Source organism: Sciurus carolinensis, chromosome 2, assembly GCF_902686445.1.
Source record: "Sciurus carolinensis chromosome 2, mSciCar1.2, whole genome shotgun sequence".
NCBI classification, from domain to species: Eukaryota; Metazoa; Chordata; class Mammalia; order Rodentia; family Sciuridae; genus Sciurus; species Sciurus carolinensis.
In genome coordinates this window covers 139,071,085-139,095,116 of record NC_062214.1, presented here as the reverse complement: position 1 = coordinate 139,095,116, position 24,032 = coordinate 139,071,085, and the positions used below count along the sequence as shown (strand labels likewise).

General features: G+C 34.9%; 1 protein-coding gene across 1 annotated transcript in view; it reads right to left on the bottom strand.

Annotated features, from left to right (window-relative positions):
* The window catches only part of LOC124972202 (tetratricopeptide repeat protein 6-like), a 149,384-nt gene that overhangs the window by 99,609 nt on the left and 25,743 nt on the right, over positions 1–24,032 (bottom strand). The window contains exons 4-5 of the mRNA XM_047536465.1: positions 8,135–8,239; positions 410–496 (exon numbers count right to left, since the gene is read on the bottom strand). Coding sequence (XP_047392421.1) covers positions 410–496; positions 8,135–8,239 — 192 coding nt within the window. The remainder of the gene's footprint in view (positions 1–409; positions 497–8,134; positions 8,240–24,032) is intronic.

Genomic DNA, 24,032 nt, shown 5'->3' with positions numbered 1-24,032 from the left:
TAGAGATACTGGAATCATGAGTATGCATCTAATCACCATTTAGAGCCATCAGTTTTAGTCTGCTTCATGGCCAGAAACGGTTTCTCTATTCAGTCAAAAGGCTCATACACGTGTTCCTTTAATCATTCAAGTACAAGGCAAGAATGAGAAGGAAAACTGGAAATTTTAGAAAAACTCACAGCAGATATGCTGCCATTGATTCATGAATAATGTCTTTGGAGTGTCGTAAAGACAGCATATTTGAGACAGTGAAGATGTATCCTTTATAAAGATACCACTGACTAGTCTAAGCCATTTCCCAGAAGGTGGAAGTACCAAGAAATCACTTCTGGAATTACTAGCAATAATTTCTGGACTTGTAGGCAGAAAGAGTAACCAATCCATAGCTCAGAATTAAAATCATACATACCTTACTTATTCTGTTATTATCTAAAGTGATACACTCCTCGCTTTCAGACAAAATTTTCTCAGTTAAAATTCTGCTTGTTTGAACACTCTGTGATAAAAGATAAGTTTTAAATTATCTTGTGAAATACATTTAAATGCCTGTGATCACTGTAACTTCAGAATACAACATTATTACTATTACCAAAATTTTTTAAATTATGGAAGAGGTAGAATTCTAGAAAACACTTTCTAAAGATGCATTAATGTCCAGTTATGGCCTCAGTATTTGACCAAACCCAGAGTTTGGCTTCAGCATTGGCCCTTAGCCAAATGGGCATTTTTGTATTATTTCTGACATCCTTTATCTCCAGTGATCAATGACCATATGTTCTCATAAGTTAGCTTTGAATTTATTTAGCATGTCAACATGAGGACTATGAATAAGACATATTATCTGGATTTATGGTAAATAAATAAATATTCATTTTCAAACACAAGCAAGCATTCTAAAAATAAATTGGAATGAAAATTTCCTTCAATGTTTTATACTTTGAATTCTATCCATTGATGAAATCATAATACATATGCTCTGTCTATATATAGAGAGAGTGAGTCACAGGATTGTCTACAATAATTACAATTATTACATATGTTACTTCCCTATCTTATAATGACTTGGATACACAGAAAAAAAAACAATAAAAGGTCTAAATTTGACAGCCTGGTGGCATTCATGATTAGGTGGATTCATGTTAAATCATGCTGTGGCTTTACTTGTTTGCTGAAATCCATAGGCCCCAAAATCTAACATTTCAAATTGAAATAAAATAAATAAAATAATCATGTAAAGGATTTCAAACTGAATAAAATAATCAGTTGTTTTAAAGTATCATGTAATTATCACTGACAATGGGGAAGGCAATGGATAATTTAGGAATCATCAGTATTGAATTTTTGTTCATCCTTTTGTTTTTTGTTTTGTTTCATTTTGTTTTGGTACCTGGGATTGAACCCAGGAGCTCTTAGTCAGTCACATTTCCAGTCCCTTTTCTTATACTTTATTTAGATACAGGGTCTCAATGAGTTGCTTAGGGCCTCAGTTGCTGAGGCTGGCTTTGAACTTGTAATCCTCCTGCCTCAGCCTCTTGGGTTCCTGGGATTACAGATGTGTGCCACTGCACCCAGACTTATGTTATATTTTTAGGAAATAGTTGGAGCACAATGTAAAATTAACAGAATTACTAAACAGGGACTGGGGTTGTGGCTCAGTGGTAGAACACTTGTCTGGCATATGTGAGGCACTGGGTTTGTTCCTCAGCACCACTTAAAAATAAATAAAATAAAGGTATTTTGTCCATCTACAACTAAAAAAAAAATTAAAACAGAGAATTATTAAATATAACAGAAAGATACTTGAATGCTTTCACCATCCTTCTGAAATGACAAACTACATGTTGTACAAGAGATTTTGGAACTATTTTGTGCTTGTGCAAGATATTAAAATATAATGAAATAGCAGGTATTACACATTTAAAATGATACTTTTAATGAAACAAGGACAAAACCCTTAACACCATATTTTATGATAGCAAAAGAGCAGAGCTTATTAACAGTTAATGGTTATTTTAAGAAGAGAATACAGTTCAAATGTTGGAACTTTGGAACTTGCCAAGATATTGTCCAAGATTGCAACTGTAGTTATTGTTTGCATGACATCCAATGCAAAAATTTATCATCAGATCAATGCATGCTCATCACCTCTACGTGCAAGACACCATTCTAGAGGCTGGAGGTGCAGCAAGGAAAAACAAAGTGCTGCTTTCGTGGAGCTTACATTCTATATGAAGGACAGATACAGAAAACATGTGCTGTTGATCCATATTATTTGCAGTAATTACCTTCTGTAAAATCACTGCAAGCACTGAATTAGTGAGCATTGCTCATTGGGAAGTGAGTATCTGGTTTTCTTCACTCATCAATACGTTACCTTATTTTATGAGTTTTCTATTTAAATACACCTTGTTTAATATATACTGTTGACTCATTACCAATGAACTCATGACCTACAGCACTACAGCTTATGCCTGAAGGAAGCTGATCCAAAATGTTTATTTTCTTTGGAAGGTACATTGCAGCCTTCTTTCCTTTAGGAACGCTCGCCAGTCCTTCAGCACCATGTTTGGGGACCGTTTTAAACACACGTGACACTTCATGTAGGTGCTTAAACTGAGGACTTGTATCTTTTTACATTTTATCTGTTCTTTCATTCATCAGATAACTACATGTTGATCATCTCTATGTGCAAGCTCATATTCTAGAGGCTGGAGGTGCCACAATAAAAAGCAAAGTTGCTTGCTTTCACGAAATTTACATGAAATGTGAAAAGACACAAGTCTTTGGTTTAAACAAGTCCATTAAGTGCCTAGTGGGATGAATGAGAAGAATGACAGTTTCTGAGTACTTATTACCAGTACCTGATAATGACAAAAAATAGAAATAATGATTAAAAATGGAATAGAATACTAGATTCTAGTAATGATAAATGATTTAAAAAAAAAAAAAAAGAATTTTATGCCCAGTCCAATTGGAATGCAAGAGGCAGGGCAAAAGAAATAACACACATCCATGAGTACAAAGACTCCAAAAATTTATTACCCACAGACCCTCACAGAAAGAATTAGTTAAAAATATAATAAGCAAAACAAAAATGACAGAAGAAAGGGAATAATATAAGGAAAGGAAATAGTGATAAGAAAATAAATCAGTAAAGCTTCTAGCTAATTCTGAGTTATTATGATGCATTAAGTGAAAGTTAAAAGCTATCAGAAATTGAAATATTTAATGGACTCATGTGTCAGATCACAGGAAGGAGTAAAGTAAAACGTTTTTAAGTGTCCTTTAAGGAGGAAAGATATGGATTCTGTTGATTTTTGATGTGCTTAAATATGTGTGAGATTTTTTTTTTAATAGCAATGAAAAAGTGAAATCAGAATATATTATATCCAGGTCACTGAATTTAAGTAAAAAGGGGAAAGATACAAAAAAAAGTTTAAGAAAAGGAATAAAAGGAAAAAATAAGAGACAGAATCAACAAAAAACATAACTGACAAAACAAAAAATACCAGTAATCACAAAATATAAATAGGTTAAATTTGCTTTTTAATAGAGTACATAGATTTTTATATCTAAATACCACTGTCCATTCACAAGAACCAGGAGTTTCATTCTGGTGAATAGAACTAGTGAATTTGAGCCATCTCCTTGTGCCAGAAATCCTGTTGGATCCTTTTTCCTCCTGGAAATGGGGGACAAACAAAATCCTCCAGTACTGATTTTCTTTTGGATCTCCATTCCAATGGGCTACTCCATGATCACCAGTTTTCACTAATCCCATTCTTGGTACAATTTCTACTTTTTATCAGACAATTTTACCTACTCTCAATGCCCTACATTCACACTTTCCTATAAAATACATGCCTACTCTATAATCAAACATAAGTTTAAGAAGCACTGTATTCATCTAACACTCCCTCCTATATCAGTTCAAGTAAAAGCAAATGCCAACAGTAAAGGATAAAGAAAGAGGGAATAGGCAGGGGGAAACCTCCCAACAATGATGCCATTCTGATATCTGAGAAAAGGGATGAGAGAAGGATTGGATGGGAAGAGCTTTAGACCACAGAGCAGTTCTGAGAAAGATCTAAGTGGAAGGGCCTGAGCCAAAGTTGCCCACAAAAGCAATCCCACATCAAGCAGGAATGCATCAGTTCTGCCAACAACTTTGGGTTCCATCCCTGGCCGGGAGCAGCTGAGAGTAAGCATGGCCTTAGAGTGAATATCATGGTAGATCTACAGGACAGCACCTAGAGGCTGGCAGTAAGCATGCTCCTCTAACAGATTCTCTTGAAAGAGATGTGAGATTTTCCATGGATGCCACACCTACTGATGCAAATTAACAGTCACCCATCTTTTGCATTAAAGCAATCTTTTTATATACTTATATTTTTAACCTTCTCTTTTTAGTTCATGGCATCTTTATACACATTTTTCCTTAGGTAAATGAAAACATTAGACTGTGCTAGAAAGAAAAAAAGGATATGAAAATATACACATTAATCTTCCAAGATTTTAAATATACATACACTTGGACCAGAAATTCCAAGCAGAAAAACACATGTGTACAATATATGTGTTCAAGGATATTTTAAAAGAAAAAATCAAGATGCAGAAAAATAGAAATTGCAATTCTATATGTGTAAAAACATTAACTTGTATAACACAAATGACAATGAAAACTTCTGAATTGCTACAAAAATGCACTTACCAGTAGTCAACTTCAGGGAAAGGGGAACTGAAGGATAGTATTCAAGTTGAGAAATGTTCTATGCCATTTACGTCTTTATTTTTGAATTTTTGCTATAAGAAAACATTCATATGCTACTTGTCCATTTTGTTAAGTATTAATAGTTCTTGCCATTAAAAATGGCATGATTATGTTGCTAAAGAAAATAGTGGTCTTTTAACAAAAGACAAAACAGAATATTTTTAGACAAGAACTACCAAATAAAATAATACTTGTAAGGCCAAATTAACCATATGCTACTGATACAACACATCAAAAACAAAAAAATGCAACAAAGAAAGGAATAAAATGAAAATATTCCTGAACACAAAAAGGAAATAAAACAGGAATTAACAAATTATAGCAGAATTTAAGCATTAAATAGGCCAAATTAAATCACTTAAATTTAGAGATGAAATATATAAATTCATAATTTTAAAATTCATAGTAAAGATAAAATGATTTCTTATCACACTAAGTAAACATATGAAGAAATGGACAAAACACAATTTCATTCAAAACCCCCAATTAATCAAAGTCGTTATTAGATCAAATGAAAGTAATATACCACTAAAAAATGGATTTATATCATAACACAATAGTCAAACCTATTAATTAAACACTTGTATTTATCAGGCAATACCCTATATAGTGTCTCACTAAATTCTCAAAACATCCACTTTACATACAAAAAACTGAGACTTCAAGAGGTTAACAGTACAAATTTACCTAGGAAGTAAGAGGAATTCAAATCCAACACTATCTGATTCCAAACCCTGTGCTCTTCTTAGTCCTGAACAATGTAAAAATGATAACTATATGTAATACCACATAATTGATAGACATTGGAATTGTTTTAGGTTCCTTTTTTATATTTACAGAATGCAATTTACAGATTGCATTCTGATTCACTGTACACAAATGAGAAACAACTTTTCATTTCTGTGGTTGTGCATGATGTAGATTCATACCATTCATGTAATCATACATGTACATAGGGTAATAATATATTGGAATGTTTAATAAACCACAAAGCAAATATCAATAAATTCTAAGAAACAGGTATTCTAAAGAATTTATTTTCTTATGTTCATAAGAATTAAAAATAAAATTTAAATAAAATAATTCCAACAAGTTTAAAAATTTTTAAAAACACTTTTCCACATAAGTGCTGTATCAAAAAAAGAGTTCTTCCATATTTTGAAGATTATTCCTATGCTATATCAATTTCAGAATGTTTAAAAAGATGAAAGCAAGAATAAATCTGGTAGCAAAAGTCAACAAAGGAAAAAAATGCATGTAAGGGTCCAGATTGGTAAGACTACAGCCATCTTGGTCTTAACTACCACTTTGCCCACAAGGTGACCCTGAACCATATCCCAAGCCCTATAGGACAAAGTTGTTAAAAGAGCCAGTCAAGCATGTTATGCTGGCCACTGATACCTGGACTGTTTCTCAACTGACCTTTAAACATTTTCATAGTTTTTGAGAAAGGTCAGGTATATTGCAGTTGGCCACAGCCTACCTTTGTCTAACTTTGCATATAAACCTCTTTTCCTGCTTTGAGGTACAGTGACTTGCTTAACTTGATACTACCCAAGACAGGCATCTGTCAGTAAGTTCCCAATATATTATACTTTGTGCAGTCCTGGATCTGTCTGCCTTTTTTTTTTTTTTTTTTTTTTTTGGTCTCATGATCCCTTTTACTTTTGGCAGCTGGTTCTCATACACATAATTCACCTGTGCATACATATTAAAAATAGAAAATATATGGCCTCTTAGAATTCAACATAACCTAGAATAACAATATAGCATCATCAAGTAACCATAAAACAAAGATGTTTCAATATTAATATTCTAAACATCTGAATCAATAGGTAAATTCATGACCCCATTTCAAGAAACAGCACATATGGATCAAATTTCTTTGTATTCATTTTATCTCTGGCTTTGTTATGCTATTGCCCTTGTTATGCTTTCTTTATGATTTCTTTTTATCTTTTTTGCTTTGTTTCTGTTTCTGATAGATATATTTTAGTAAGCTAACTAAAATAGTATGCAAATAAAATAAATCTAAACACCATTAATAATCGATGCACAGCCTAAAACAATGGCACACACCTGTAATCCCAGCAACTCGGGAAGCTGAGGCAGGAAGATCACAAGGTTGAGATTAGCCTCGGCAATTTAGGAAGACCCTGTCTCAAAACTGAAAATAAAAAGAGCTAGGGGTGTAACTCAGCGGTAGAGCACCCCTGTGTTCAATTACCAGTACCAAAATGCCAGATGCCAGTCGAACCCGTATTTCAAAAGCAAGGGAATGATGTTCCAGTTCACTGTTGTAAGGCATGACTGAATACAATACACTGCCTGTGAAATGGAGATAGAATCTTCACCCACTCAGCTGCTTAAAATATGAATGAAACCCCATGGTGCTTTTAAAATTGTGAAAATTGAAGAAGGCTACTAAACTGTTTTTTCAATGTAAATATTTATATTTCAATGTAAATATTTAATGTCATTAGTTATTAAACAGATTAAGCAAATTCCTCAATAAACTAGCCCCTGGTGTCTTCTCTCCTGAAATGGGAGTAATGTTGGGATGACCAAAACGTCATGCATCTTTAAGACTACTTTTTAGTTTCCACCTGAGAAAACTGAATAAGTGCCTCCGCTGAGACCTTGCTAAGTGGACATGCCTCTGTATGCTCATTCCCACCACTTTGTAAATGTGGTCCCCTGACAGTTCTTCTAGGCTAGTTTGAAATGAAACTTGCTTTTCCACAAAAGACTAATATGAAAATATGGAAGTTTTATGTAATTACTTTTTCATTTGGTTTTCCAGCAAAATTATAAGGACTTAACCGTAAGCTATAAAACAATACTATTATCATTGCCAACAAAATTAATAATGATTCTTAATCATTATCTAACATCTGATAATAAATACTGTTCAGTTTTCATGGATTATCAAAATAAAAGTAAATGAAAATACCATGAAGATCCTTTAAACAACCCATATGACTTCATATCTCAATTCTCAAATACAATATTCTTTCAAAGAGAAAACAGAATATGGTTCTTGACTGATTAAAGTAATATCATAAGTATAACACTTAAAATAAATATACAAATTACAATTATATCTTATAGAAATATATACAAAATTTTAATTTTATAAGTATGTAGATATATATCTGTACATACATCCATAATGTATACACATAGCAATTATTTACATATGCATAGTTTCTATTGTGCCATCCAATCAATCCTGACCATAGCAATGGTTGTCTGACAAGTTACATAACAACTATACAGTAAAGTTTAATGTCATAAGCAATTACACGATTTAAATATTAAATAGTAACAGTTCTAACAGAGAAAAATCATTCATTACTTTACCTCATATTTTGGATATAGAGTGTCCCTCATGACAGATTCTGGAACAGAGAATTTGGGCGCAGTGGGATTCCAAAACATCTTTGTAAGTTCTGGATAAGCAGATGTCTTAGAAAATAACATAGAAAAAACTATTAGAAATAGTAACAAATGTCTCCTAAGATAAAAAACCCAAACTCCTGTCAAAATTGCCTGTAGTTGCTAAGAAAATGACCTAATTGGATGCAAAGTCTCTGAAAGTGAGGGAAAGATAACTTTTCACACCCATCAGATTAGCAAAAATGTAAAGGCAGCAAAGGTCATTTGAAGTAAAGTAGAAAAAGTACACACCATGACATAGTGAATCCCACTGTTGTGGTTTGGATATAAGGTGTCCCCAAAATCTAATGTGTGAGACAATGCAAGGTTTGGAGGAGAAATGATTGGGTTATAGCCTTAACTTAATCTGTGAATTAATCCCTGATGGGATTAACTGAGTGGTAACTGGAGGCAGGTGGGGTGTGGCTGCAGAAAGTGGTTCACTGGAGACGTGGCTATGGGGTATATATTTTGTATCCGGAGAGTGGAGACTCTCTCTCTCTGCTTGCTGGTCACCTTGTGAGCTGCTTCCCTCTGCCATACACTTCACCATGATGTTCAGTCTCACGTTGAATCCCAAGGGGCTCCATTTATGGATGGAGACCTATGAAACCATGAACCCCTGAATAAACCTTTTCTCCTCTACAATTGTGCTGGTTGGGTTCTTTAGTCATAGCAACAAAAAAGTTGACTAAAACACCCGCCATCATGTGAGATGGTGTCCTAACTAAGAGATATTCCATGCTTATATAATTATATCAAAATGAATTCTCCTGTCACAGATAACTAAAAAGAACCAATAAAAAATAAATAAAAAGTACATGTCACAAGTTCCAGCAATTCTACTTACAACTATATATTCTAGGCGAATTCTTACACACATGCCTGGAGAAATATGTACAGAATATTCAGAGAGCATATGAAATAGCAAAAATAAAATCTAAATGTAAATGTCTATTCTAAAGATACAGATGAATAAAACTTGGCATATTCATAAAAACACTATAAATTCATTAAAATTATGATCCATAGATGGATCTTAGAAGCATAATCTTGAGAATAAAATAAGTTTCATAGTTACATATGCATTTATAATTTATATAAAATGCAACTGGAACACATATAACTATGCTATTTATAGTTTAGTATCAGATCTACAACTAGTAAAGCATAAACTAATGGACAGGAAAGACCAGTATTGTAACAGTGGAGGAAGAGAAATGAAGACTTAATTAAGAGGACTTAATGATCTTTTATTTTAGAAAATATAAAGCAAGTATGACAAAATGTAAACATTTATGAATTATTGATAACATGTTCCCCAGATGTTTAATATTTTGTTTTCTGTATTTCTTCATATCTTTAAAATTGTCCAAATAAAAATTAATCAGGCCTAGGGAAGTTTTTTTAGGGAAGTGAAACTATTCAGTATAATATTGGAACTGTGACTACATGACATCATGTGTTTGACAAAATCCACTGAACTTTACAGCAGAAAAAGTAAATTTTAACATAATGTGAAGTTCAAAAAATCATTCAGGAGGTAAGAAGGAATCCCAGAGTAGAATGAAAAATGTAATAAAACAGTCTATCCATATTTCAAATGGAAGGGGTAGGGGAAGGTGCTGACTTCAATAACTTTATGGAGTATATAAAACTAAAGTCATTTCAGCTGCTAAAGTATTTGCAGAATATGGGTTAATAATTCTAATACTTCTGTACGTACATACTGGAATTTTAAAATTAGGTAAATCACACATCTATATGCCAACAACGCAGGAGGTCAAGGCAGGAGGATCCTGCAGCTGAGACCAACCTGGGCAACATTTAGCAAGATTCTGTCTAAATATAAAATTTTAAAAGGGCTGAGGATGTAGTTCAGTGGCCGAGTGCCCCTGCATTCAATCCCCAGTACATCAAAAATTAAATTAAATTGAGTAATTCAATGAAGGTTTGAATAGGAGTTAGAAAAAAGTAAGGGAGGAAGCCATAATGATCCATGTGGTAGTGGATTAGGGTTGGAGACATCAATGTGAACTCATGTTTAGTTTAATATAGACACAGATGCATCCAAACAGAAATACTTAGAAATATGTATAAACAAGTTAGTATGCACACATATATTTTCTTGCTTCATCAGCCAACACAGCCTAGAAATAACAATGTCCCAGGAGCAGCAACCACACCTACTGCCCAAGATCTTGATTTCTAATTACATTCTCTAATAAATGGAACCCAGGCCCCTTACACAAATGTCTAATTCTTGGACTAAGGCAGGAAATACACAAGCTAAGCATGGAACCTCTTATACTACCAAAAATTAAGAAAGTGCTTAAAAAAAAATAAAACCTCACAATGATAAGGTACATCCAAAAGCACACAGAAACCAACACAAGGCGTTCCCAAGGTCCAAAGCTCAAACAATTTCAACAATAATAATAACAAAAAGTATTGGATTATAACTCAAAGCATTACACAAATATCCAGGAGTCACACAGATATAAATAAATGACTGAGTAAATACATGGGGAAAAAAGACAAACTTCCTGGGCAGAAGAGTCCTATTTAATTTTAGTAGCTACTCTACCCTCAGGCAAGTGGAGCATAATTTCCCACTCCTTAAGCATGGCTCTGCATAGTTACTTCCTTTAAAACATACGATATAGAAAGGCAGGAAAAAGAAAAACTTTACAAGGAAGAAACCTAAACACCACCTCAACAGGTGTCCAAGGTAACATCAACACTGATAAACTATCTAATAATATGAACCCCAGGTAGGATGTGGTGAAACATGCCCTATGTCACTAGTATTCTTCCCAAAGTCACACAACCCAATCAAAAAAGAAAAAAATTCAGGCAAAATCCAATTGGAACACTTTCTACCAAATACCTGACTAATATCCCTCAAAACTGTCAAATTCATTAAAAGCAAGGAAAATCTGAGAAACTGTCACAGACAAAAGGAGCCTAACAGACATGAGAACTAAGTGTGATATAATATCCTACATGGGATGCTCAAACAGAAAAATGACATTGTGTAAAAACTAAGGAAATTTTAATGAAGTATGGACCTCAGCTATCTGAGCTAAACCCAAGGCCAACACTATTCTAAATGGAGAAAAATGGAAAGCATTCTTCTAAAAACTGGAACAAAACAAGGATGACCTCTATCACCACTTCTATTCAACATAGTCCTAGAAACTCTAGCCAGACCAGTTAGACAGATGAAAGAAATTAAAGGGATACAAATAGGAAAAGAAGAACTCAAACTATCACTATTTGCCCATGACATGATTTTATACTTAGAAGAGCCAAAAAAATTCCACCAGAAAAGTTCTAGAACTAATAAATGAATTCAGCAAAGTAGCAGGATATAAAATCAACACCCATAAATCAAATGCATCCCTACACATCAGTGATGAATCCTCTCAAAGAGAAATTAGGAAAACTACCCCATTCAGAATAACCTCAAAAAAAAAAAAATAAATAAAACACTTGAAAGTTGATCTAACAAAAGAGCTGAAACATCTCTACAATGAAAACTACAGAACATGAAAGAAAAAAATTGAAGAAGATCTTAGAAGATGGAAAGATATCCCGTGCTCTTGGATAGGCAGGATTAACATTGTCAAAATGGCCATACTACCAAAAGCACTATACAGATTTAATGCAATTCCTATTAAAATCCCAATGACATTCTTCATAGAATTAGAAAAAGCAATCATGAAATTCATTTGGAAAAACAAGAGACCAAGAATAGCCAAAGCAATCCTTAGCAAGAAAAGTGAAGCAGGAGACATCATAATACCAGACCTTGAACAGAGCAACAGTAACAAAAATAGCATGTTATTGGCATCAAAACAGACATGTAGACCAATGGAACAGAATAGAAGACACAGAGACAAACCCACATAAATACAGTTATCTCATACCAGAAAAGGTGCCAAAAACATACATTGGAGAAAAGAAACCTTCTTCAACAAATTGTGTTGGGAAAACTGGAAATCCACATGTAGAAGAATGAGAATAAACCCCTATCTCTCACCCTGCACAGAACTCAACACAAAGTGGATCAAAGACTTGGGCACCAGCCTAGAGACCCTGTGCCTAATAGAAGAAAAAATAGGCCCAAATCTTCACTATGTTGGCTTAGGACCTGACTTCCTTAACACAACTCCTAAAGCACAAGAAATAAAAGCAAGAATCAATAAATGGGATGGATTCAAATTAAAAAGTTTCTTCTCAGCAAAGGAAACAATCATGTGAAGAGAGAGCCTACAGAGTAGAAGAAAATCTTTGCCACATACACCACAGAGCATTAATGTCCAGAATATAGAAAGAACTCAAAAAATTTAACACCAAAGAAACAAATAACCCAAACAATAAATGGACTAAGGAACTGAACAGACACTTCATGGAAGAAGAAATTGCAATCGATCAACAAACATATGAAAAAATGTTTAACATCTCTAGCGATTACAGAAAGGCAAATCAAAACTACTCTGAGATTTCATCTCAACTCCAGTCAGAACGGCAATTATCAAGAACACAAGCAACAATAAATGTTGACAGGAAGGGCTGGGGAGATAGCTCAGATGGTAGAGTGCTTGCCTTGCAAGCACAAGGCCCTGAGTTCGATCCCCAGTACCAAAAAAAAAAAAATGTTGGCAGGATGTGGGGAAATGGGTACACTCATACACTGCTGGTGGGCCTGCAAATTGGTGTAACCATTTTGGAAGGCAGTATGGAGATTCCTCAGAAAACTGGGCATGGATCCACCATTTGACCCAGCTATCTCACTCCTCGGTTTATACACAAAGCACTTAAAATCAGCATGCTACAGTGAAGCAGCCACATCAATGTTCATAGCAGCTCAATTCACAATAGCCAAACTATGGAACCAACCAAATACCCTTCAACAGATGAATAGTTAAAGAAACTGTGGTATATGTACACAATGGAATATTATTCAGTCTTGAAGAAAAATGAAATTATGGAATTTGCTGGATGGAGCTGGAGAATATCATGCTAAGCAAAATAAGGCAATCCCAAAGAACCAAAAGCCAAATGTTTTCTCTGATTTGCAGGTGCTAAATCACAATGGGGGTGGCTAGTGAAAAATGGAAGTACTTTGGTTTAGGCAGAGGAGAGTGAAGGGAAGGGAAAGGGCATGTGGGTAGGAAGAATAGTAGAATGAATCAGATATTATTACCCTGTGTAAAATATATGATTACATGACTGGTGTGATTCTACATCACGTACAACCAGAAGAATGAGAAGTTATACTCCATTTATGTGTATGATGTATCACAATGCATTCTACTGTCAGGTAAAACTAATAGAACAAATAAAAAATGTGAAAAAAGTATCAATGTATTAATACTTGATTATTAATTTTAATATTTAAAATTTAATTATTTAATCAATCAATACTGGTTTATTAATTTTAATAATCAATATTGATTTATGAATTTTAATGAAATATCATACTTCTGTAGATAATTATAAGTCTCCCAATGATGACAGATATTAATCTCTCACAGTTCTGGAATCAAGGCAGAGGGAAGACATGTTCCCTTTGAAGAATTCTTTCCCACCTCTCCCCTAGTTTTTAGAGGTTACAACAATCCTGACCTTCCTTGGCTTGCAGCAACATGGTTCTCATATCCTTGTCCCTTGTCCCCTGGCTTTCGTCCCTGTGTCTCTCCATGTGCTCACATGCTATTCTCTTTTCATAAGCACACCAGTCCTATTGTGTTTCAGGATCACACTACCTCCAGCACCATCTTGTCACAGGATTCTCAAGTACATCTACAATGTCCCTATTTTCAAATAGGGTCACCTTGGACATATCTTTTGGGGACCATCATTTAACCTGTTATTATTAGGTTAATAATAAGGGAAGCAGGGCATTCTGTCTTTGCAAGTTTTCTGTAAGTTCAAAACTATTTTTTAAATTAAAAATTTTCATCTGTAAACTAATAAACAATAAAAATAATAATTTGATTAAGTAGTTGCAAGCAAAATAAATTAATCAGACATTCATAAAAAGAGCTTGAAGCAAATATAATATTTTAAAATAATATCTGTTTAAGAGCATAGTATTATTGGTAATTATATTTTTAATGTTTTTATGGACTTTTAATAATAGTTAATTGGATGATGCATTTTCCCCAAAATGATATTTTCTTTTGCCAAAAGAGGAAAGCATACATTCAAATCATTGTAAAGCATCAATTTTCAGGCACTACTCTACGAACCCTTAATAGTAATATCTCCTGGAGTGAGGTTGTTACACAGAATTTCTGGAGTAAAATATGAAGACCGAAGCCCAGTAAATGAAAATTCACAAATAGACTGTGACAATGAATTTTGAGCACTTTCATTTCTAATTAGAAATACACTCACTGCAACTATCCCATATACTAAGTCATATGTTCCTATCTACAACAGAACATTTAGAGAAATGCAGATTTTGCAGTTGCCAGGTAAATTTGTCCAACATAGAAACTCAAAATTAAGTGTTCTGTCTCACTTGTCCTCTGTTCTGCTAGGCACAGTGCATCACCCAATGATCAGCAGACTTACAGTCAAGAAGTTCTTGCTTTAGGATGAGTAAACTCTTCCAAAAGCAGCTTCCAGAGAGCACATAGAAATTAGAAGAATTTCAAGTATTCAAATGATATGTCACATACAATATGATAATTCTCCCTGTGCAGCAGTTTAGACTTCCAGTAGCTTTAGCATCCAGAGTAAAGTTAATTCCTAAACTATGAGATACAAGCCTTCAGGGTCAAGTCGGGTAGGGAAAGGTCATCAATGAACAACAGCACTTTGTTTTCAAGGAAAAGTACTAATGTTTTTCTCAGGAGAGAATTTATCAAATTAAACTAGTAAAGAAACACTAATCATGGTAAATTAGTTTACTCTGCAATACTTAAAGCATTCTAAGGTGAGTTGCGGAAAAATTATTAGAAGCAGTTGGGCTGGAAGCTGCTAGAACTTGGTAGGAAGGTAGAGAATACATAGTAAACTGAACTGCTAAGACTTCCTAGTTTAATTTAGTGTTTAATAGCACCTGTACTGCCCCTAAGGTTATGATACATATATTATGACCCAATACAATAACTCATGTTCATACTGATGACCTAAGGCCAGAATATTCTATTCAGTGAAGCAGAGAGACATGCAAATTAATTTCAGGGGTACCTTAAGATTCATATAAATGAAACATAAGGCAGAACACCAGTTTTCAAAATGTAATCTGAGACCCTGGAAAAGGTTATCTGCCTTTTTCACTGTGTTGACATTTGCACTGATGGTGAAAAATGTATATATAATAAAATTGACAGTACCTCAGCATGAATCAAGACAACACCACCTTAAAAATGCCCTCCAGGAAGCAGGAAAAATCATTACTGTTATTAAATCTCAACCTTTAAGTGTACATTTTTAATGATCAATGTGATTAAATGAGAAGTACACACAAAATGCATCTGTGGTCATGTTTTAGTCAGCTTTTTTTGCCGCTCTGACCAAAGGACCCAGCCAAAACCGCTGTAGAGGAGGAAAAGTTTGAGGGCTCACAGTTTCAGAGGTCTCAGTGGGCGTGCAGCCGGCTCTATTACTCAGGGCTCCAGGTGAGGCCAAACATCATGGGGAAGAGTGTGGTGGAGGGAAGAGGCTCACATGATGATCAGGAAGCAGAGAGAGAGAGAGACTCCAGTGGCCAGATACAAAATATATACCCCAAAGTCACGTCCCTAATGACCCGCCTCCTCCAGCCCCACCCCACCTGCCTTCAGTTACCACTCAGTGCATCCCATCAGGTCATTAATTCACTGTTGGGTGAAGGTTCCAAAACCCAATCATTAACCCTGTGAATCTTCTCACATTGTCTCACCCGGTGAGTTTTTGGGAGACAACTCACATCCAAACTGTAACAGGCCATAAGTTTTGAGGAAAAGCACATGTGCTCTTGTGGGAGCTGTAAGCGGGAGTAGACACCAGTTTTATTGGAAAGGAAAAGCATCAAACTATAGTTCTTGAGAATTAGGTATGTGGCAACCATTTTCCTGAAAAGAAGTGATGCAAATCTGTCACTTCAAACATTCCATGGTACTTGTGCCATAAAAACTGGGACTTTTAACAAAATTAGAATTTCAGAAAATGTATGGCCCTTGTTATGCACTTGCCAGATAGATTCCCCATTACTAAAGATTTTTCTGACAATATTAAAAATGAGTTATTTAGATATTGTATACATAGTCAAATTTTCAACATTTGAAGAATTAAATAACTTCATGAGCAAATTTTCTGAAATTTTCTAGTTAATAAACCAATACATGTTGTTACAAAATCACCCATGAGTAAAACATTCATTCAACATACAAGATAAGCCAATAGATTTTAATGCAATGAGATATGCAAAAGTAATTGATATGGTTTCAGATTTCAAGTGCAACAAACATTTTTAGATTTATAAATTATCATTCAATAAGTTATATTTTAGGCTGAGTTTAATATTTCTTTGTCTTTTTTTTTTTCCTTGTTGGTGAACTGACCACAATTTTTGTATTAAGCTTTTTATTTTTTTTTTCTGCATCTATTGAAATAATCATGTGTTTCTTAACTTTAAGTCTGTTGATATGGTGAATGACATTTATTGATTTCCGAATGTTGAACCAACCTTGCATCCCTGGGATAAAACCCACTTGATCGTGGTGCACTATCTTTTTAATATATATTTGTATGCGATTTGCTAAAATTTTGTTGAGAATTTTTGCATTCATGTTCATTAAGGATATTGGTCTGAATTTTCTTTCCTCGATGTGTCTCTGTCTGGTTTAGGTATCAGGGTGATATTGGCTTCATAGAACGAGTTTGGGAGGGTTCCCTCCTCTTCTATTTCATGGAATAGTTTGAGGAGTATTGGAATGAGCTCTTCTTTAAAGGTTTTGTAGAACTCGGCTGAGAACCCATCTGGTCCTGGACTTTTCTTTGTTGGTAGGCTTTTGATGACCTCTTCTATTTCATTGCTTGAAATGGGTTTATGTAAGTGGTGTATGTCCTCCTCGTTCAGTTTAGGTAATTCATATGTCTCTAGAAATTTGTTGATGTCTTCGAGGTTTTCTCTTCTGTTGGAGTATAGATTTTTGAAATAGCTTCTAATTATGTTTTGTATTTCACTCATGTCTTTTGTGATGTTTCCTTGTTCATTCCGAATTTTAGTAATTTGAGTTTTCTCCCTCTTTCTCTTTGTTAGTGTGGCTAAGGGTTTATCAATTTTATTTATTTTTTCAAAGAACCAACTATTTATTTTGTTAATTTTTCCAATTGTTTCTTTTGTTTCAATTTCGTTGATTTCGGCTCTGATTTTAACTATTTCCTGTCTTCTACTACTTTTGGTATTGGTCTGTTCTTCTTTTTCTAGCGCTTTGAGCTATAGTGTTAAGTCGTTTATTTGTTGATTTCTACTTCTTTTTTTGAATGTGCCCCATGAAATAAATCTTCCTCTAAGTACTGCTTTCATAGTGTCCCAGAGATTTTGATATGATGTGTCTTTGTTCTCGTTTACTTCTAAGAATTTTTTTATTTCCCTCCTGATGTCTTCTGTTATCCATTCATCATATAATAGTGTATTATTTAATCTCCAGGTATTGGAGATGTTTCTGGTTTTTATTCTGTCATTTATTTCTAATTTCAATCCATTATGATCTGATAGAGTACAAGGTAGTATCTCTATCTTCTTGTATTTGCTAACAGTAGCTTTGTGGCATAAAATATGGTCTATTTTAGAGAAGGATCCATGTGCTGCTGAGAAGAAAGTGTATTCGTTCTTTGTTGGATGGTATATTCTATATATGTCCGTTAAGTCTAAGTTGTTGATTGTGTTGTTGAGATCTATAGTTTCTTTATTCAATTTTTGTTTGGACGATCTATCCAGTGGTGAGAGAGGTGTGTTAAAATCACCTAGTATTATTGTGTTGTGGTCTATTTGATTTCTGGAATTGAGAAGGACTTGTTTGACGTACGTGGATGAGCCAATGTTCGGGGCATAGATATTTATGATTGTTATGTCATGCTGATTTATGCTTCCCTTAAGCAGCAGGTAATGTCCTTCTTTATCCCTTCTGACTAGTTTTGGCTTCAAGTCCACATTATCTGAAATGAGGATGGATACTCCAGCTTTTTTGCTGTGTCCGTGTGCATGGTATGTTTTTCCCCATCCTTTCACCTTTAGTCTATGGGTGTCTCTTTCTATGAGATGAGTCTCTTGCAGGCAGCATATTGTTGGATTTTTCTTTTTAATCCAATCTGCCAGTCTATGTCTTTTGATTGATGAGTTCAGGCCATTTACATTCAGGGTTATTATTGTGATATGATTTGTATTCCCAGTCAATTGACTCATATTTGTTTTTGACATGATTTGGTTTCTCCTTTATTTGGCTATTCCTTTAGGCTAGCACCTCCTGTTGCTGATTTGCATCGTTGTTTTTCATCTCTTCCTCATGGAATATTTTGCTGAGAATGTTCTGTAATGCTGGCTTTCTTTTGTAAATTCCTTTAGCTTTTGTTTATCATGGAAGGATCTTATTTCATCGTCAAATTTGAAGGTAAGTTTTGCTGGGTATAAGATTCTTGGTTGGCATCCGTTTTCTTTCAGGACTTGGTAAATGTTGTTCCAGGCCCTTCTAGCTTCTAGGGTCTGGATTGAAAAATCTGCTGATATTCTTATTGGTTTCCCTCTGAATGTAATTTGATTCTTTTCTCTTGCGGCCTTTAAAATTCTGTCTTTATGTTGAATGTTAGGTATTTTCATAATAATGTGCCTTGGTGTGGGTCTGTTGTAATTTTGTATGTTTGGAGTTCTATAAGCCTCTTGTACTTGGTTTTCCATTTCATTCTTCAGATTTGGGAAATTTTCTGATATTATTTCATTGAATAGATTGTTCATTCCTTTGGTTTGTTTCTCTAAGCCTTCCTCAATCCCAATAATTCTCAAATTTGGCCTTTTCATGATATCCCATAATTCTTGTAGATTCTGTTCATGATTTCTTACCATCTTCTCTGTTTGGCCAACTTTGTTTTCAAGATTAAATAATTTGTCTTCAATGTCTGAGGTTCTGTCTTCCAGGTGTTCTATCCTATTGGTTATGATTTCTATGGAGTTTTTAACTTGGTTTATTGTTTCCTTCATTTCAAGTATTTCAGTTTGCTCTTTTTTCAGTATCTCTAACTCTTTATTGAAATGATCTCTTGCTTCCCGTATTTGGTCTTTTAACTGTTGATTGGTGCGATCATTTAATGCCTGCATTTGCTCTTTCATCTCCTCCTTCAATGCCTGCATTTGCTCTTTCATCTCCTCATTTGCTTCCCTGATCGTTTTAATTACGTACATTCTGAACTCCCTGACATTTCTTCTGCTGTGCTGTCATTGGGTTTTATTGATGTAGTATCTAGGTTTGTTTGGGACATTTTCATCCCTTGTTTTCTCATATTGGTCAGCTGTCAGTGGAACCCTGAGATATTGCAGATTTCCGCTATTGGCTTATAGTGTCCCAGTAGATTTCCAGTGTATCACCTCCCAGCCTTCAGTAGCCTGATGTCTTGGAGGAATTTGATAATGCAGTGCATCCAAAGAAAGCTGCCCCTAGCCCCCTACTGGTTCCAGGGTTTGGAGCTGGCTCTGTGCGGAAAGGCTCTCACTGGGGGCCTGCACCATGCAGCTGGCCGTGTAGAAGGAGCCCACCGCCGGAGTGTGGAAGGCTACCTGGGGAAGACTCTAGCTGCCCTGCCCTGCTCTGATAAGCCACCCCTATCTGTGCCTGCCACCCGGGCCGAGCTTTACCCAGTGGGCAGACTCACCCGTGGCTCTATTTCAGTCCGAGTCTCTCAATGCCTCCCCTTCTTAACTCCTGGGTTCTGGAGTGACTGGGGGTGCAGTCACCCTCTAGGCCACCATCTTGGATCGCCCCGTGAAAAGAGCCTGGTGCCGGAGTGGGCAGAGCCGCCTGAAGAGGTCTCTGACTGCCCTGCCCTGATCCCAGAGGCTGCTTGCGGATCGAAGCTCTCTGTTGGTTCGGGGACTTGTGGCTGGTTCTATGTAGAAAGCCTCTCACTGGGCGGTCTGGTCTGAGAAGCTAGCCTTGAAAGGCACCTCCCACCGCAGGGGTCCAGGCTACTTCTAAGCTTTTTATTTTGTAGATTCACATGAAGTTTTAAAAAATAAAAATAATAAAGATTCTATCTACCCTTTACCCAACTTACCCTGAGGTACCATCTTGTTTATTTATGTATTTATTTATTTATTATTGTTTGTTCTATTTAGCTATATATGACAGCAGAATGCATTTTGATTCATTGTACACAAATTAAGTACAACTTTTCACTTCTCTGGTTGTACATGATGTAGAGTCACACCATTCATGTAATTATACATGTACATAGGGGGATGATGTTTGTCTCATTCCACTATCTTTCCTTCCCCCCATCTCCTCCCCTCTCCTCATTTCCCTCTGCACAATCAAACTTTCTTCCATTCTTCCCTTATCCCCTCCCTCTATTATGTATCAGTATCCACTTATCAGAGAATACATTTGGGCTTTGGTTTTTATGGGGATTGGCTTATTTCATTTAGCATGATATTCTCCAACTCCATTCATTTATCTGTGGATGCCATAATATTATTATTCTTTATGACTGAATAATATTCCATATACCACAGTTTTTTTATCCATTCATCTATTGATGGGCATCTACGTTGGTTCCACAATCTAGCTAACTTGAATTGAGCTGCTATGAACATTGATGTGGCTGTGTCACTGTACTATGCTGATTTTAAGTCCTTTGGGTATAAACTGAGGAATGAGATAGCTGGGTCAAATGGCAGGTCAAAATTTTCTGAGGAATCTCCATACTGCTTTCCAGAGTGGCTACACCAATTTGCAATCCCACCAGCAATGTATGAGCATACCTTTCCCCCACATCCTTGCCAACATTTATTGTTGCTTGTATTCTTGATAATAGCCATTCTGACTAGAGTGAGATGAAGTCTTAGGGTAGTTTTGATTTACATTTCTCTAATTACTGGAGATGTTAAACATTTTTTTCAAATATTTATTGATCGATTATATATCTTCTTCTGTGAAGTGTCTGTTCCATTCCTTAGCCCATTTATTAATTGGGTTATTTGTATTTATGGTGTAAGGTATAAAACTTTACACCATATATGAACTCATAAGAGTTCTTAATAAATTCTGGAGATTAGTTCTCTATCTGAAGTGCATGTGGTAAAGATTTTCTCCCACTCTGTAGGCTCTCTCTTCACATTATTATTTCCTTTGCTGAGATAAAGCTTTTTAATTTGAATCCATCCCATTTATTGATTCTTGCTTTTATTTCTGGTGCTTTTGGAGTCTTGTTAAGGATGCCTGCTCCCAAGCTGACATGGTGAAGATTTGGGCCTAGTTTTTCTTGTATTAGGCACAGGATCTCTAGTCTAATTCCTAGGTCCTTGATACATTTTGAGTTGAGTTTTGTGCAGGGTGAGAGACAGGGGTTTAATCATTTTGCTGCATATCAATATCCAGTTTTCCAAGCACCATTTGTTGAAGAAAATTAATATTGTCAAAATGGCCATACTACCAAAAGCATTATACAGATTCAATGCAATTCTAATTAAAATTCCAATGACGTAACTCATAGAAAAAGAGAAAGCAATCATGAAATTCAATTGGAAAAATAAGAGATCCAGAATGGCCAAAGCAATCCTTAGCAGGAAAAGTGAAGCTGGAGGTATCACAATTACCAGAACTTTAACTATATACTACAGAGCATTAGTAACAAAAACAGCATGGTATTGGCACCAAAATAGACATGTAGACCAATGGTACAGAATAGAAGACACTGAGACAAACCCACATAAATACAGTTTTCTCAAACTAGAAAAGGTACCAAAAATGGAGAAAAGATAGCCAAGATACCATCTTGCAAAACTATAATACAATATAATGAAAAAATGCTGACATTGATACATTCAAGGTACAGAATAGTTCCATCATCACAAGGATCTCTCTTCTTGACTTTTCTTCCCATCCATACCTGCCCCCTCATCCTGAAACCCTAGAACCCACACAATTTTGTCATTACAAGAATATTATATAATAAAATTAGATAGCCTATAATCTAGAAGTGACTTTTTAGCATAATTCTCTAAAGATTCATCATTGTCATTGCATGTATTAATAGTTCATTGGTTTTTATAGCTGAGTAGTATTCCATGGAATGGACATACCACAGTTTGACTAACCAACTGAAGGATATCCAGGGTCCTTCCAATTTGGTTTTATAAAATAAAGCTGCTATAAACATTTGTGTACAAGTTGTGAGGCAATCACAAATTTTTATTTCACTAGGATAAATGCCTAGGCATGTCATTGTTGGGTTGTCTGTCTAGTTGTTATTCTTCCTTTTAACTGCCAAATTATTTCCCACAGAACTACATCTTTTTACATTCTACCAACAATATGTGAGTGACCCAGTTCTCCACATCCTTACTAGCACTTGGTGTTGCCACCATTATTTATTTTAACCACTCAGTAGTGACATCTCCTTGTGCTTTCAACTTGCATTTCCCTAACACCTAATGATGTTGAACACCTTTTCATATGCATATTTTCCATCTACATATCATATTTGGTGAAATGTCTTTTAAAATGCCTTTTGCTTGTTTTCCAATTAGATTGTTTGGTTTTTTAATGTTGGGTTTTGAAAATTCATTATGTATTCTAAACACTAGGCCTTTGCTGGATATGTGTTTTGCAAATATTTTCTCCAAGTCCATAGCTTGTGCTTAATCTTCTGAACAAAGCCTTTTGCAGAACAAAAGTTTTTAATTCTGATAAAGCCCAATTTATCAATTTTTTTCTTTTATGGATCATTTACCTAGCTTTACTCCCAACAATCTTCTGCATTCTTTATACAAGCTTTATAGTTTTACATTCTACATTTCAGACTGTGAATCATTTTAAGTTAAACTTATTATAACTCAAGACTTAGGTCAGCATTCTGGGTTTTTTTTGTTTGTTTTTGTTTTGTTTTGTTTTTTTTCCTGTTGTTGTTCAATTGCTTCAACAGCAATTATTGAAAAGGCTATCCTATATCCATTGAGTTGTTTTTGTATCTTTACCAAAAATCAGTTGTGCATATCTGGGACAGTCTGTCTGTGGATTTTCTGTTCCATTCCACTGATATATGGGTCTATCCCTTCACCAAGACCATAGTATTGATTACTATACTAGTATAATTAGTTGTAAATTCATAAGTTGATTCCTCCCATTTTATGCATCCTTCTTAAAATTGTTTTAGCTATTATAGTTCCTTTACCTTCCTCTATAAATTTTAGAACACTCTATTTATATCTACAAAAAAAAAAAGTCTTGCTGGAAGTTTGATGGAATTAATTTAACCAGTATATCCATTTGGAGACCAATGATATGTTTACTATGTGGAGTCTTCCAGTCCATGAACATGGACTCTCTCCATTTAATTCTGTTGCTTTCATTTCTTTCATTAGCATCTTGTAGTTTTCAGCATTCAGATTCTGTATATGTTTTGTTAGATTTACTCCTAAGTATTTCACATTTTGAGCAATTACATATATCCACTTTTTATAGGATTCATCTATCCATTAAGGATTAATAGAAATAGACTGAATCATTTATGTTTATATTGTATCTTGTGACTTTACTGAGCTTAATTATCAGTTCTGTGAGATTTATCTTTTACCCATTCCTTGGAATTTTCTATTCAGACAACCACA